Source organism: Acanthopagrus latus, chromosome 1, assembly GCF_904848185.1.
Source record: "Acanthopagrus latus isolate v.2019 chromosome 1, fAcaLat1.1, whole genome shotgun sequence".
NCBI lineage: Eukaryota > Metazoa > Chordata > Actinopteri > Spariformes > Sparidae > Acanthopagrus > Acanthopagrus latus.
In genome coordinates this window covers 27,050,110-27,066,280 of record NC_051039.1, presented here as the reverse complement: position 1 = coordinate 27,066,280, position 16,171 = coordinate 27,050,110, and the positions used below count along the sequence as shown (strand labels likewise).

Here is a 16,171-nt window from a genome sequence, read left to right as displayed (position 1 = left end):
TTAGCTGAAAATCATGTTGTCTCTCATGTTAAAGTGTCTACAAAATTAGTATTTGACCATCTAGTATGTTGGACATTTAAAAACTACCATCTGTTGGGACAGTATGTGCGGTTCAATGTTCCCATGACAATCTTACAGTTAATAATCAGTAACATTGACAAAAAATATTGCACACCTCGGCTGTAGCTCCGTCGGTCATGCCAGATGATTTTGGTACCACTGATTCTGGTGATCAGACAGCAGTGGATTACATCTAGCACTGCAACAAATATTTGAGCCATCAGTGTGATAGTCATCCATCAGAGCCTGGCAGATGTTAATCTGTTGTTGTGTATCCAGAACAAGTGAACTTGTTGACCTTTATAAAAGGACCAGTTGACCCAACTTACATTTCCTGGTATGTAGACATACTGGGAGTTTCAGTTTTCTCTGCCGGGGTTGGTAGATATCTACCTCCACCACAGTGAAATGCAAGCGAATGGAATTTAGTTTGTGTTGCTGATAGAATTTGGAAAGTTCAACAGCAGGTGTCATTACAGGAACAATGCCTCTGCTAATCTGGATAAAGCACAGACCATTTTGTCGGCAGTGTTTTAGGAACCATTTCTTCCAGTAACCAGAACAATGTGTCTTTATTGACACACTGCAGTACAGTTTTTAGATATAACTCGTCAATACTGCGAGCACCCCAAACAAAATGGCTTTGACCTCTCCTAGCTCGGGGTGGATGCAGTCGGGAGACGAGTAAAAACAGCCACCTGCAAAAACTACCTGCAATGACACTACTACCATAATACAATTGATCATTTTAGGCGAACCTTTAATTCCAAAACCAAGAGAGTAACCACAGAGCATCATCAGGGGGAGTAAATGTAAATACTTAACTGCAACAATCATCAAATATTAAAACTCAAACGTACAGCAAAATCACTTTATTCTCAGTCACTCTGTAGGTCATTGGCAGTGTGAACTCTGGGTGTTCGGCGTCCTGTCTGTCCTTTCACTCAGTTGTGGCGTCTCCTTGGCACGCCATCTTGTTGAGAAAAGTCGATCAGGAGCCAGTCTCGACTGTCTCTTCACAGCGGGGTCTCTTCCTGCGTCCTGGTCCATCTTGTCCTTCTCACTCTTTCTCCTTAAAGCTGAAGTCACACACCAGAGAAAGATGGTCAGACGGATAGCTGAAGGATGGAAGCCTGTTTGGCCCAATCTGCTCCTCCGTGGGCATGTCCAAAACTGCGTCCACTCTCAGTGAGTCCTGCGTGTACCAGATGTAGTCCAGAGTGGTGCAGCATTCCCCAGTAGGTCGAATCTTCCATGTTGTGTATTCTGGCTCAGTCAAACCGTCCTGGCTGAGTTTCTTATAGGCCGAGTCCAAACCAAGAGGCGATGCTGTGAAACGTCGGTACACCTCCTCAGTGGGGACTGCGTTGAAATCTCCACATATGACCAGAGGAATGTCAGGGGTAGGGGCACCTGTTTGGCTGCCGGCTTGTCTCTGGACCAGATTCTGCAGGTGTCGGAGAAGGTCGGAGCCCTGGGCGCTGCGGAGCCACTCCCAGCCAGAACGAGCCTTCAGGTGGGTCACTGCAATGCAAAAGCATCGACCTGTGCTGCGACAACGTAGCATTGTCACCACAGCAACCTGTGGCAAGAGAGAAATGTGTTAGAGATACTGACAAGTAGCTTTATATATCCTCAAGTGTGGCTTTAAACATATTCTACCCACCTGATTGGTTGGTATCCTCATGGCAGAGAGCCGTAGGTTCACGCTATCCAGGAACTCAAATCGTGACTGATCGAAGAACAGTGCGCAGCCATCGGGGCCGTTGTTGCCCTCGACATCCAGGCACGGCGACCATGGTTTAGGGCAGAAGTTACCGCTGTAACCAAGACCTGACAGGACTGGCTGGAGGGTGTCATAGTAGTGGTCAACTTCCTGCAAACACAGGATATGAGGTCGGTAGGTGAGGATCTCTTCTAAGATGAGGAACTTCCTGTGGGACCAGCTGAGGGCCTCCAGGGGACACTGGACAAAACTGTCGAGTCCCTCGCCCAGAGCTGAAGGACAGGAGAAAGAGGGAGATCTGACTTCAGTAAAGATATACATCAGTAGTTAAACATTTCATAGTTAATGTTAATGCAAATGTTCCATCAGGATATTTCCCTGTAAATGTTCATGCTTACAAAAGTTTACCCTTACAGTTATCAACTGCCAAACTGTAGTTTACATTTCACATCATTTTACTACATTATGACATTTTTTTACATTACAAACCTTAAAGTGTAATATGTAAGAATTAGAGTTGAAAACATTAAAAACGCGCTGAAAATTATCAACATTTATGACAGGATGACTTCTATACATTGTGTGTTGAAGCATATTTAGCATGCTAACCAGCTAGCCCCATCCCAGTCCCAAACTCCTGGGCTGCAGTGCTTCACGCAGCCAGCCTGGACTGCTAGCTGCACTGCTAACTGAGCTAACTGAGCTAACTTGCTAACAGCCCCTACAGTTAATAGCAGTCTGAGGTTTTTGTGATGATGTACTGCTCCCTATTTATTCTGATTATGACTTCAACATTTCTTACAGTTCTTACATATTGCACCGTTAGAACAGTTAGTGGGTTAAATGATTTATTTTACGAGGACGGTTTCCCTGCAAAGAGCAACATCAAACTTCCTGTTGTTGACTGGCTATTATCTGTTAATAAATGTGTTAAGACTTTTTTCTAAAGCGGTACAAATGGCGCTTAATAGCCAATTAAAGGTACGATATCCTATCAACCTGAGTGTCGATATGGTTAACATGTTAGCAAACAGTTGCTTATTTACACATCTAGACGAAACAAAGCAATACTGGCATTCATTTGGAGTGTTTAAGATTTGTAGCCTTTGAGTTGCTAGTCAGTCAATTTATGATAGCATTGCTAATCGCTAACTTTGTCTGCTAGTTGGTTCTCAGCAAGTAGTGCACAGTGGAGATTTTTCCATGAAATAAGCTGCCTGCTTAGTGGAAGTGGGTCAATAGGACAAGCAAAGTGAATCAAAAGAGAAAAGTTGCAGAACCAATGAGCTGAAAGAGGCTAAAACGCTTTTGATGTGATTAATATAAAAACATTGGTAGGTGCCATTTTAACAAAAATGTATGGAAGTAAATGAGACCTGAAATCTACAACTTGATCATGGAAAGGATTAGTACACAACTTGCAAGCCACTTGTTTCACCATATTACTGCATCTAACACATCAAAAATCAACTTTTATTTGAAAATTGTTTTTGAACTTAAAATTTGTATTGGAGGCCAGAATCTTTTGTGGGACTAAATGCAGTCTACCTTGTGCCAATATGTTCCACTGCATCACCCTGATGGGGCTGCTGGGGGCGCTGCCTCCATCACCGACATGAGTGAACTTCCTGTGGAAGCGAGGCGGGCTGTCTCTGAGGGCCTCCTCACACTGTCGAAGCAGCTCCACTGGATCGGACACCCTCTGCCCCTGCAAGACAGACATGACACTTAGCATCTCTTCACCGCAGGAGGCCGATTACTATACACATTTCCTGTACTGTGAGCAGAGAAGATGGAGTCACCTGACAGAAAGCTGGATCCAGGTTTATGTCTGCAGGAGGGAGGGGGTCCAGATGGGATGGAGGGAGGGGGAGAGGAGAGCTGCTGAGGGTCTGAGTCAGGGCGCTGTACAGCCTGGTGGCACCTCCACCCATTGGACACACTGTTTAGAGGAAAAAGACGGAGACAGAAGACAAAATAAAACATTGTGTATATAAGCAGCAAGCAGGTGGTGCCGTTTCACAGATGATAATCTATCCACTGAGACGAGGGAGTGGCCACCACTCCCCGGCTCGACTGTCTCAGCTGCAGAATCCTCCGCAGCAGCCTGCTCGTGACAGAAATATCTGCTTTTTAAATTCAGACGATGAGGAATGTGTTTCTTCACGTCACAGTGTCGCTGTATGGGTTCAGCTCAGCTTGCCCTTGTTTCTCCTGTCCACTCACATGTGATCTGAATCATTAAAGCAACCTAAAAATAACTCTGTTTTCCAGTGACTGTCACACACTGACACCGAATATTAATAGTTTGAGGAAATGAGTTGAAAATAAACCTCATCGGCCACATCACACTGTCTGCTCATCCTTGATGCGCGGCATCTTTTTTGGCCAGTGCAAACAGAACTCTGACACTAACCTTATGGACTTGCCTGGGTTGATGTGTAAGCTGACATTTGCGTGTCAACATGTGTCAGCACACACTAGCAGACATGGAGCAACATTAGCATTATTTAGAATTGTGTTTCTGTTGACCTAATTAATGCAAGTCTAGTATTCACTCTACTTTTAGCTCTATTTCTGGTCTTCATCTGATCCTGAGGTATTGAACTGTTTATCAACTACCAACAACACAGGACAAAATATAAGTTTATCTATTTGTTAAGTTTATAATGGAGACATAGAATCAGCTAGAAATACAGCCAGGCCTATGGTCTTTGTTGTATTAGCATGTACTTCATAACTGTAAATTCAATCTCTGAAGTTTCTGACTCTGCCTGTTTGCCATTTTGTGCCGGGTTTTAGACTTGTTTTCTTTGAAAGCAGCAGCCACCTGTGTCTCAAATGACAGCTGTAAGATTCAACTAAAACATTCAAGCTAAAGGCTGTAAAGCCGAAACACTGGGCCTAAAGAGGCTAAAGGGTCTCCCTGCTGCTGATGGAAGCTGCAGTCTGATAGTAACCCTCTGTGGGTCTGTCGCCACAAACGTCCTCTTCCACATTAAACGTGGTCATTTGATCCGTAGCTGATCGAAAAATATTCATCACAGCCGCTCTGCTTTATATGAATCAACTCCCAGTCTGGCAACTTTCAATTTTCAAAATTGTAGGTCAAATTTGCTAAGGTCACAGCCTGCTGATGATGGAGCAGTGCTGCGTGTGCACGTGTAGACACACACATGCTTGCACAATCTGTTCCTCTGGAGTTTGCCTCCACGAATATTTAACGTTTCGGCTGTTTGTTAAGGAGAACTTTAAACTGACACAGGTCAAACCAAAGTGGGTCAAATTGAGGCCTCAGGCTTGTAGACAACAAGCAATGATACTGACGATAACTGAGCTGGGGCGCTGTTTAGCTCAGTTGCTAGCGCACCATCTGTCCCATGAGACTTGCCCTCGCAGCAGTGGCCCCGGGTTCAAGTCCCTTTCATCTGCATGTTTGCAGCCAATAAGGTTGTCTGATTATAACAGGACAATAAAAACACTGACCTACACACAAAAAAACAAAGCAGAAAATGTGTTTAAACATCAACCACTTTGATTGAATATCATGGATATTGATAATGCATTAAACATCAACAGTTAAAAAGTAACTAATACTCTCAGTAGTGTATAAAGTATTATTTTGATACTAGTAGTTTTCCTTGTATTCCAGTGATATTTCAGCGATGTAACTGTATTCATACGTTCATAGTACTGATTTTCAGTACCCTTTCCACCACTGTTTACATGTATGTGTACACTGTATACTATGGGTGGACTGATTACCTGCCTGGTTGATTCGGATCTAACATTTTTCTCATAAGCAGAATGAGTGATTTCTTTTATAATCTGACTGGCGGTAAATAACATGAATTCAAAAATATGCTTCTTTCTGCAAAGTAACTATGTAACTAAAGTCATCAAATACATGTAGTGGAGTAAAAAGTATAGTATTTGCTGGAGTGGAAGTATGAAGTAGCAGAAACTTGAACTATTCAGGTAAAGCACCAGTGCCTCAAAATTGCTCATAGATACTGCACTTGAGTATATACACTGACACAATGTACTTCAACCAATTCAATTCCAGCTTTCTTTGCAGGGTTTTTTCACAGAGTAATGCATGCTTCACAGTAATTGTATTTTATTCAACAATGAAGTATCTGAATACCTGAGTGCATGTTAATATGACCAGCTCTGAAACTGACCTGTGCTCTGTCAAGCAGATTCTGATCCACTTCTCCTCGGCTCCAATGAACCAGACTGATATGACTATAAAAGGAGAGCCCTGACACGGTTTGACCACTGATGTCCGGTTCTATGCGTTAGTGAGCGAGAACGGGATCTCAGCGAGAGAGCCAGCTGCCACTCCTGTCTACATATGAAACAAACCCTGGTCTAGATAAACATAAACAGACTCTTTCATATGAGGGACCATGTTTATCCATATACATCCCAGCACCAGATACACTCAGTGTGGTCAAATCAGCGCTTTCTGTTCCCTAGCATCACCGACACCATAACGCCTTCCACCTCTCATCTTTGTAGATTCAAAATCACACCTGTCAGTCATAACAGTAGATACTATACATCCAAACATTGCATCATGAACAGCAAAATTGAGAACAGTTGCCTCTTACCCAAAGTCTCCATCAGAGTCCACAGCTATGTCCACTGTGCACTTGAATAAGTTATCCTTTTTGCCTCCCTTTAACACTGCTGTCACGGGTACTGTATGTTACTTTCAGCTGATTTAAGCTTCCTGCCTAAGTCGAAAGTGCAAAAGGAGATGATGACAGATGTGTTGGTCTCTGTGTGAATGTGGAAAGCTGCCTGCTCTCTGCTCATATAAAGCCTCAGGGAGGTGGAGAGAGGCAGAGAGAGAGAGAGAGAGAGAGTGTGAGAGAGAGAGAGAGAGAGAGAGAGAGGCAGAGAGAGAGAGAGAGAGAGAGAGAGATTAGGAAGTATAGACGTCATCAGGCCATATGGAGTATTACAAGTCATGTGCTGGTAAGAGAGAGAAGGACACACTGCGCAATCCAAACAGTCACACACAGTCCGACTGTGTAACAGTTGTGTTATTGGTAGATGGGTTGTACTGTCTTATCTGGAGAGTTGTCACACCCTCAACTGAACATTTCGTAAAACACAAAAACACACGCCACAAAAAAACAAACAAAAAAAAAGTCACGCTGTCAAATACACACAAAAAATGTCAGGACCAGCAAAGAGAGTGAACAAATTTCAATGGTTCACAATTTGTTAAAGCTTTTGGATATAAACTACGCCACAGTAACAATGACTGCATGAATGTACATAGGCTGTATGTGTGCGTGTGTGTTGGCATGTATTGCAATAATAACTTCCTCAGTGTTGAAACAGCACCCAGGTCACTGATCACAGCTGAACGTCAGAAATGATTAGTCACTGGTCTCTGTATTCTCCCATGTAGAATACTGTACTTTTCCAAACTGTAGTTAATACATCTTCTTTTGGGATGGAATCATATTTGTTCATGCAGATGGAATAATTTCAGTATGAAGTACTATGGAAGTAATGTGGTTAAAGAGCTTGCTAAGGGACCTCAGCATTTATGTTGATGGTTATGGGATTAAAGAAAATACATTATTGCAACACATAAATATATACTTTTTCTTTTTTAATCTTTTTTGTAAAATATTGAAGAGGTCTATAACATTAATTATACATTATTATTATTGTTGTTGTTGTTGTTGTTGTTGTTGTTGTTGTTGTTGTTGTTGTTGTTGTTGTTGTTGTTATTATTATTATTATTATGATAACTGGATCTGACATTCAGCGTTTTTCAGACCTTTAATCTGATAGCTGACAAAATTAATCAATATAAAAATATGCCACTCCGGCTCTGATGCAGCAATTTGCAAAGTCACTAGTAACTAGTAAGTAATCAAATACATGCATTGGATTAAAAAGTTCAACATATGCCCTTCAAGAAGAACTGCAGTGGAAGAATAAAATAGCAGAAAATAGTACCTCCAAATTGTACTTAAAGGGGAATTCAGGTTTTTTTTTAAACCTGGGACTTATATTAACATGTTGTGGTGTGTAAATGATTCATTTTTGCCACAGACAGACTGAGGTTGTTAATCAGAATGTCTCACATCTTTACAGGAGCAGTTCCTAGGAAAACAGACCTTTTTTGTCAAATAATAAGATCCGTTTTGTAGCCAGAACCACAAGTCACCCTGAAGGAGAAGTCTTGCTCTAAAATTTTGTGATAATGGTATGTGAAGCGCTGGTGTGATGGGTTACATGAAGTACAGTCTGCATACATTTATCTTAACAGGTTATTGTCTGTGAACTCTGATGTTTTTAAATGGCAGCTATCAGACTGTAGCACAAGTAATGTATAGATGTTTGGTTTTTTTCCCGATATCAACACGAAGCTACAACAGGATCAGACACATCAGCAACTGACATTTGTGTGTATGCCTGTTGAAACATTATGTGAAACCAGCAGCAGACAGGGTTTGAGTTTAAATAAGCATTCCACAGAAACCTTTGTAAAACATCCACCTATTCCTCTACCAATATAAAGGAGACACAATCCTGCACTTGAGTGTTTCTCCGTGATCACAATAACTCTGATGCTTTATATGCACAACATATCACTCCTCTCTGTCTGGATCCCTTAACCCAACGGTATGGAGCCAAGGAGGCACCGTCTTCATTTTCCACTGCTTTTTGCGTCAGAGTGTCAGCGCACAGGTGAGCAGACTTATGAGGAATGACTCACGTCTGCAGACGCAAGACTCGGTCTGTGCAGATCTGCTACACATTTGGTACAACAAGTCAGGACACATCACGACGGGTGCCAGTGTGTTACTGAAGCATATTATTTCTACAGCTTTTTAAACAGCAGGGAAACAGGAAATCATCTTCCACAAGCTACAGGGGGAATGCTCCTTCAGTTATAACATACATCTGCACAAGCGTGATGTATGTGGCTGTGCAGGCGGTGTGACTCATATCCTGTAGACAACCTCTTGCGTCCAGGCACAATAATTAACTTGAGTGAAGTGATTGGGTGCATGAGGTAAGAGCAAGAGAGAGAGTGAGGTTCTGTGTGTGTGTGTGTGTGTGTGAGAGAGTGAGTGTTCAAGTGAGAGTGTGTGTCACTGTATCCCGAAAGTGGCATATTGACATTTCCACATTGAAGGGCAGCTGCCTCGTTAAATTACAATATGTGGGTGGGTGGGTTTGTGTGTGTGTGCGTGCATGCGTGCGTGCGTATACACATGTCCGTGTGTTTTGTCACAGCAGCTGACACAATTTCACAGTAATGGTCTGAATCAACTGACAGATCATCCAATTCTGGTGCAACTGTATACAAGAGGTCTAACATTGTTTGTTCTTTCGGTTCACAAACATGTAACCCTGTCTTCTGGCCTCTTGTTGTATTGTTAATGTTATGTAATGCAGTTATAGAGCTATACGGTATGGTATTGTGTTGTTTGGATGCAAAATGGCACTAGGACCCTAAGTTTGTTTAACTGACTGACTTCCTGTGCACCTTGTCACTCAGATTATGAAAAACAACAAAAGTACCATCAGTGCTGTCTGTACCCAATCACATGGTGTATATGGGTGTCTATTTTCTGTATGTTGCTCACATGTACACTTTTATGTCATCTCATCTCTTCTCTTGGTCTCTCATTGTCTCATTATGCTGGGTCATGTGATTGCTTCCTATTGGCTGTTGCTATTATGCAGGTGGGGCCTCATCATGTTGTTTGGTGTTTGGAGCCCTGAAAAAGAACAGGTGGTTGAAACATGTTGACTTTTTAAATGACTGTCCTTTTAATGGTTTAGTTACTATAGTGAAACTGTATTCTACATTTCCGTCCTTGTTTGATATATTTTATACGAATATTACTGCGTTTCATCTTGAGGAGGGGTATCTGCATTTCATGACAATCCATCCAATTATTGTTTTAACAGCTCCTTTTTTTATATTTTGTCAAGCAAAGAGCGACTTTAAAAAGTTTAAGTTTTTCATACACTGTAAGACTGAAACCTTAACCATAAACTGAATTATTATTACCCATCTACTTAAATCCATCTGCCTGTTTGTTTTTCTCAAAATTATGATATTTAAATATTTTCTCTGATCTTGGTCTCAGGAGCTATATGTGCAGCGCTACATGTCCTTACATTTGTGTGTGGTATCTTGCGGACCTTACAGTCTGCCTCATACAGTAAAAATTATCTAGTTAGTAGTATTGAATTGCTTCTTTACTCTCTGACCTTTAGACAGTCAAGGCTGGGTTAACACAAACTACAACATAAAAGTGACATATGCACATTGTATAGGTAACTACTTGATCACATAATGTTCAGTACATGTCAAGGTCCTTCTTACACTGCCACATGCTGAAAATCAAAACACAAGATGGGAATCAGATATCACCACCAAAGTGATATAGTGTTGAAGCTTATTTTTATTACAAGCTTTTCGACTGTATCACAAGCAAAGAGTGCCAGTGTCTTTCATGACTTTGCTGATTCCCAAATATGTAGAAGTCACACCTTTGACTTGCAAATATCAATACCATCAGTACTGTCTGTACCCAACCACTTTCAGAGCTCTCTGCAGGATAGGAGTTAGCATTTAGTACTCCACAAAACACAGAGTTGGAAGGCCTGAGTATGAAAAGGTCAAGGGAATTTGAGAAAAGTGACTAAGGAACTAAGTGGTATAAAGTTCTCTAATGCGTAGAAGCGAAATTTGAGAACTTTCTTTGATAGTAAAGCCTGATTGCACCACACTGCCACAGACTCTAGATGTCAGATAACATTGCACAAAGGAACTCAGAGCAAAGTTTACTTCATGTTTTTCTCATGACCTACCTTCTTTACAGGAGTAAACTGCTGATTTCCCTTCAGCTCCACTTGTTCAGCTGCTGCCCTGTCGACAACTTTCTCCCTCTGCCTTTATGAGGTCCTAGCAGTGATCGACACTGATACAGGGATTGTGCTTCTCTGTGCACGTGCCTGCGTGTTTTTGTTCAGAGCGAAGTGGGTGGCTGCTTGACCCTCTAGCTGCAGGGGGAAGGTCACAGTGGAGAGAAGCCCGGTTCCTTCTGCCATCTGCTGGTAGGAGCTGCACAGGGACCAACTGTCAAACTTCATACAGGAAGTCTGAGAAGACACAAAAGTTGATTGACTCCATATTTTGATCCTTTTATTTTCTTTAATCTTGCCAATTACGTTGTTTCTTTTCTTTTTTCACTTCCAATTTTCCATTTCATTTTGAAAAGATAATTTGATTTTGGTTTCCTACACTCAAAAATCATAGCATTATCATAAACAAAGGAGGGGGGGGAGCAGTGGGTGACAGCTGATTAGCCCAGTTCACGGAAATTTGGCAAATTTCTGTGAGTTCACCGATAGAAAGATGTGGCAAATAAACAAGTAAGTTGGCAAGTAAATATATACACAAATAGCATAAAGGAACAACAGTGTGTGTTTGCTTTGACTAACTGAGCATCACAATGGCAGCCGAGGAAAGTTTGAAACCAACAATATAACAGTGGTGGGGTTATAACCTTGCTATTACATTTACAGACTTGGGACAAAATGGTGAATCCTTAAAAAAAGGAGAATGTCTAGAGAGAGACTTCGGTCTTTTGTTTAGTTTTCTCATTCCAGTACATGATGATGCCGACAGTGAATCAAAAATGAAGGGTAGCAAGGTTTGGGTTTATTTTGTCAGGTTGACAACAGATTGGTAAAGTGCAGTAGTTTCCAAAAATAGTTGTTACAACATAAATTGAAGAACAAAATGCGTCTTATAGCTCTGTGTTAGACAGCTTTTGATACTTCAAATAATGATTTCAATAGAGGCTACCCACTGGATGTTAGCTGCTTTTCCTCCATGTTGGAAGATAACAACAGTTGCTGTACAAACTGAACACTGTGTGTACAAGAAATATACAGTAGCTGCAAAAAAGTACTGAATTTGTTACAGGACTTTAACTAATTTCTCAAATCCACTCTGTCTTTGGAGAAACTGCTTTAAAGTTTTTACACCTTTAACCTTATTTGACTTATAGAGGTACATTAAATTATTTGATAGGTATATAAGATTATACAAAATAGTATCAAGGACTGTTTGACCGCTGAATGCACCTGTCCTACTACAGAATCCTGGTAAAAAAACAACAACAAAAAAACCCGACTTTAAAATACGGGTTCATTGCCTAGATGTAATTTGCTGATTGTTTTAAGTCAAGCGCTTGTTTCTTTTATGTAATTCTCTTTTGATAATATATACCATGAAGATGCTTGTCTGAAGCTAACATGTTAATAAAAAAAATATGGTACAAATTTGTTTGTTTTGAGTGGTTGCATGTTCCTTTATGTGAAACCTCTTATACTGCTGTTTAGGCCAGAACTCCCTTGTAAAAGAGATTGTGAATCTCAACGAGAATATTCCTGGTAAAATAAAGTTTAAATAAAAATAATATTTAATAATTAAAAGAAAAATCTCTTTTGTGTTTCGGGGATATTTTACTTTGAAAGGGGTTAGCAACTCTTGCAGGTTGTGGCTGTGGCTACTCTGGCAGTCACAACACCAGGAGCCTGAAACTGAGGCAGCTAAATGGAATTCAGCCATCATTACTAGCATTTTGTACACACAAGCTTTTTAGTACAGTGAAATGTCAAATGGTCTTCTGTGAAAAAAAGCTTACTGAGAGGAGGAACTAGATATGATGAAGTCATAAATCATGAAGCACAACTGAAATTAAACTGTCACAACTTTTGATAATTTTGCATACTAAAGATGTGTTCTAAAACTATGCATCTATACACTGTACTTCATCATTACTACTGTACGTTGTAAGGGTGCACAATTGAGAGAGAAAATTATGTCATTAGCTAATTAATCACAATCAGTGCTCTAAAGTTTAGAAACAAATCTCTGATTTGCTGTGTAAACTTTAGTTAGATTTAAAATAGCCTGTAAAAGTTTTTATTATGAATTGATACCAAGTCTGAGTATGGAGTTTTTTTTTCCCTAAGTATTTTTTGGGCCTTTTTCTGGGTTTATTTATAGTACAGCTGAAGAGAGTGACAGGAAACAGGGTAAGAGACAAGGAGTGACACGCAGCAGGGGGACCCAGGCCGGGAGTTGAACCCAGGTCCGCTGCAGAGCCTCGGTACATGGGTCACGCGCGCTACCAACTGAGCTAAGCGGCGCCCCATGCATGCAGTCTAACTGAATACGCATTAGACACTGCAGGTCAGCGGACATTTTACTCTTAGCAACACAGAATTAAAGACACTTATCAGCTCGATTCTGCTAATCTACAGTTGTTTTATCTCCCAGTCGTTTGCTGAAGTCTAACATTTGGTGGTGCAGGAGTGCGCTGAAATTCCCTAACTCCTCTCTCCTGGTCTTCAGAAAGTTTATTACAGTGCTCATTGACTCCAACAGAGCCCCATCGCTGCTCTGACAGTCCTGAGTTAGCAGCATGTCCTCTCTCCATGCTTCCTGTAAACTCTCAAACAAGGCCAATATGTCCTGCCTGAACTGCTGGAGCTCCTGCCAGTATCGCTCTTTGTCCTCCCTCGCCCTGCTGACATCCTCTGTCATCTGTCTGATATGAAGATGTAGCCTGCTGTTCTCCATGCTGACCTCCTGCAGATTCATGCTATTGTTATAGATGCTTATCTCCACAGCTCTCAGCTCTGACGCCTGTTTCTTGAGCCAGTCCATGTGACTTCCTCGCATTTCCCCCAGCTCAGTCTTCATTTTCTCTTTGGGCTGTAGCAGAGAGCTGGTTTTCTCCTTCAGCTCCTGAATCGATGCCTCCAGATTGTCCCTCTTTCTCATCAGCTCACATGTCAGCATTTTCAGTCTCTGGTACCTGGACACCTCTGCGTCCCACGTTGCTTCCACCTCCTTCAGCATCTCCTCTTTCTCCTCCACTTCCCTCTGCTTCTCCTCGTTGCTCCTCACAATGCTCTCAGTCGCCGCAGTGCACTGCTCCATTTCTTGATGGTGTCTGGTCTCCTCTTGTCTGTACTCCACCTCACACTCGGCCATGTAACTCATCAGCAAGCCGGCATCTGAACTCTTGGGCTGCCGCTGCAGGAGTGCATCCTCCTCTTGTTGAAGCTCCTGGTACCTCCTCCTGGTGCTGCCAATATCAGAGGTCATTTTCGCCACGTGCTCCTCCTGCTTCCTCTTCGCCTTCTCCAAGAGCCTTGTCAGCCGCCCCTTCTCTTCCTCAAAATGGCTGACGTTCTTCTTCTCTGTGTCCATGTCGCCATACATCTCCTCCTGATTCCTCTCAAATATGCGCTTGTTGATCGTGTTGGCTTCCAGGAGTTCTGCGATCTGCCTGTCCATGTCTTTGGTCTCCTTGCTGAGTTTGACTATGGAGGCAATGCGCTCCTCCAGCTGCAGCTTGGACTGCTCCAGCTGCTGCGAGACATGGGAATACTCTGCCTTCACTTCATTCTCTTCATCACATTGGTGTTTGAATATCTCATAGATATGAGCCAGGGAGTCTTGAAAGAGCAATCGCGATGCTCGACTTTCTTCTATTTTACCTTCCACTGTGGCAATTTGCTCTTTCAGATGCTGGACGACAACGCTGTGGGTTTCACGTAACTCACACAGCTCTTTCTTTAGAGTTTGTCTCTGTTGCCTCAAATCCTGATGTTTTTGGGTCTCCCCCTCCAGCTGTTTCTCGCACTCGCACACAGATGCCGTCAGTCTCTGTACCTCGCTCTCCAGCTTGGCCATGTGAAGTGTGAGCTCGTCCAGATGCTCATTGGTTTCATGTTTCTTGTTGTCAACTGTCTCCAGCTCTCTCCTGCTCCTCCTGATCTCTTGCTTCTGCTGCTTAATTTTCCCCTCGACCTGGTCCACCTCTCTGGACAGGTTGTCTCGTTTCGCAGTGAATGCTTCTCGTTCCAGTGCCATGTTTTGCGGCAGTGTTATTTTGTCCCGTTCGACCACGACAATGGTGGACTTAAGCTCCTCCACCTGCTCCAGAGTCCGATCCAGGTGCAACTGCAAGCCATATTTCAAGGTGATTTGATCATTCAGAGTGGCGACAACCTTGTCGTGTTCAGCCTTCACATTCTCTCGCTCGGGGTATAGCGCTTCATTTTGGCTCAGGAGGGCTTCCTGTCTTTCTACAATGGACTCCTTCAGCTGAGAAACTGCGACGAGCTCTTTTTGCAGCTGCTCTATCTCCTCAGCATTTGATGCCCGGGCTGCTGCTACATCAGCCGTGATCTCCTGGCTCATTCGTTCCCTTATGATGTTAGATTGATGTCTCAGCTTGCTGTTTTCTATGGTCTCAACCTCTAAATGTTCATGAGCAGCACGCCGGTCCACCTCCAGCTGAGTGACAGCAGACGTTATTTCTGTCAGGTGAAGGCTTGCCTCAGGTGAGAATGGTATCCCGTCCTCTTTCAGCTGCTTGTCCAGTTCCTTTAAATGCTCGAGGGCGATCATGACGGCCGGGAAGTCGGGGACAAGGCAAGTAGCCATGTTCAACATCTGTATCTCTATAACTATATTTGTGTTTTTTTGTTTTCCGTTTGTTCTTGTCTTTCTAAAGTTCAGTTAGCTTCCACCCTCGACATCCTGCTGTGAGTGGAGTAGCCATGGCAACAGGTGCCCCACCACGAAGAGACAGCACTCTGCTACGGCAAACCAGCGAGACCAAAATGGCTTTAGCTTTGGCTAAAGCTAACACAAGCTAAAGCTACTACGTGAAACTAAGCAATTGCTGACACTGAGGTTGTGACTAACCGTAAGAATAGAAGCCAGAGTTAGGTTTCGATACACAGACAAGCCGGGTGACCTTCGCGTTTGAAAAACGAAAGTTACATTACGTGTTTTTTGACGCATGAGCCTCTGGCGACTTATGTCCTGAAAAATATAACGTAATAGTAGACACTGAAAGAACTCATGAATCAACAGCGGCTTTAGTGCTTACCTGAAAAAAACACCCGAGCAAACAGTGGGGTCGAGCCTGGGCTCCCCGAGATGTGTGTATGGGCTGGAAACACAAGTCAGGCTCACATGACAGATAACGGTGGGTGGCACAATCTCTGCCGTTGCCAGATTTGAGGATTTCACGTAAATCAGTGATAGAGGTCAGCGCATGTGGGTGATGAGGGCAGATGTGGGTCCCTGACGTCACGGAGGGGTTGCGTCGCGCGTTATTTTTATTTTTTTTTTATTCTATTTTTTAAAAAATATTTTTTATACTCTATATTTATCTTTAGATGAAGAGTTTAAGTTGTCTAAGTTGATTCTGATTCTGATCGTGAATCACTTTGTGGTAATAACAATGTTATGTCTTGAAAACGTGTATCTTGTAGGTATGTAACACCGTGATA

The 16,171-nt window shown here is 42.4% G+C and overlaps 2 protein-coding genes across 5 annotated transcripts; both read right to left on the bottom strand.

Annotated features, from left to right (window-relative positions):
* Nucleotides 1–799: 799 nt before the first annotated feature.
* On the bottom strand, nt 800–15,959 carry LOC119027483 (nocturnin-like). 4 transcript variants are annotated; one of them, XM_037112732.1, is made up of 7 exons: nt 15,766–15,959; nt 10,652–10,942; nt 9,415–9,549; nt 3,589–3,728; nt 3,335–3,494; nt 1,727–2,058; nt 800–1,642 (listed from the first exon to the last, which is right to left on the bottom strand). In XM_037112732.1, exons 4-7 carry the CDS (start codon nt 3,718–3,720, stop codon nt 1,121–1,123), a joined length of 1,146 nt encoding a protein of 381 aa, XP_036968627.1. In that variant the 5' UTR covers nt 3,721–3,728; nt 9,415–9,549; nt 10,652–10,942; nt 15,766–15,959; the 3' UTR covers nt 800–1,120. The 4 variants fall into 4 exon arrangements, with proteins under 4 accessions (XP_036968627.1, XP_036968618.1, XP_036968635.1 ...); XM_037112723.1 differs by lacking the exon at nt 9,415–9,549 and having other exon boundaries at nt 15,766–15,958; XM_037112740.1 differs by lacking the exon at nt 9,415–9,549 and having other exon boundaries at nt 10,652–10,904; nt 15,766–15,958.
* ccdc175 (coiled-coil domain containing 175) lies at nt 12,770–15,716 on the bottom strand. Its single transcript, XM_037112624.1, has one exon. It carries the CDS (start codon nt 15,321–15,323, stop codon nt 13,107–13,109), a length of 2,217 nt encoding a protein of 738 aa, XP_036968519.1. The 5' UTR covers nt 15,324–15,716; the 3' UTR covers nt 12,770–13,106.
* Nucleotides 15,960–16,171: the final 212 nt, after the last annotated feature.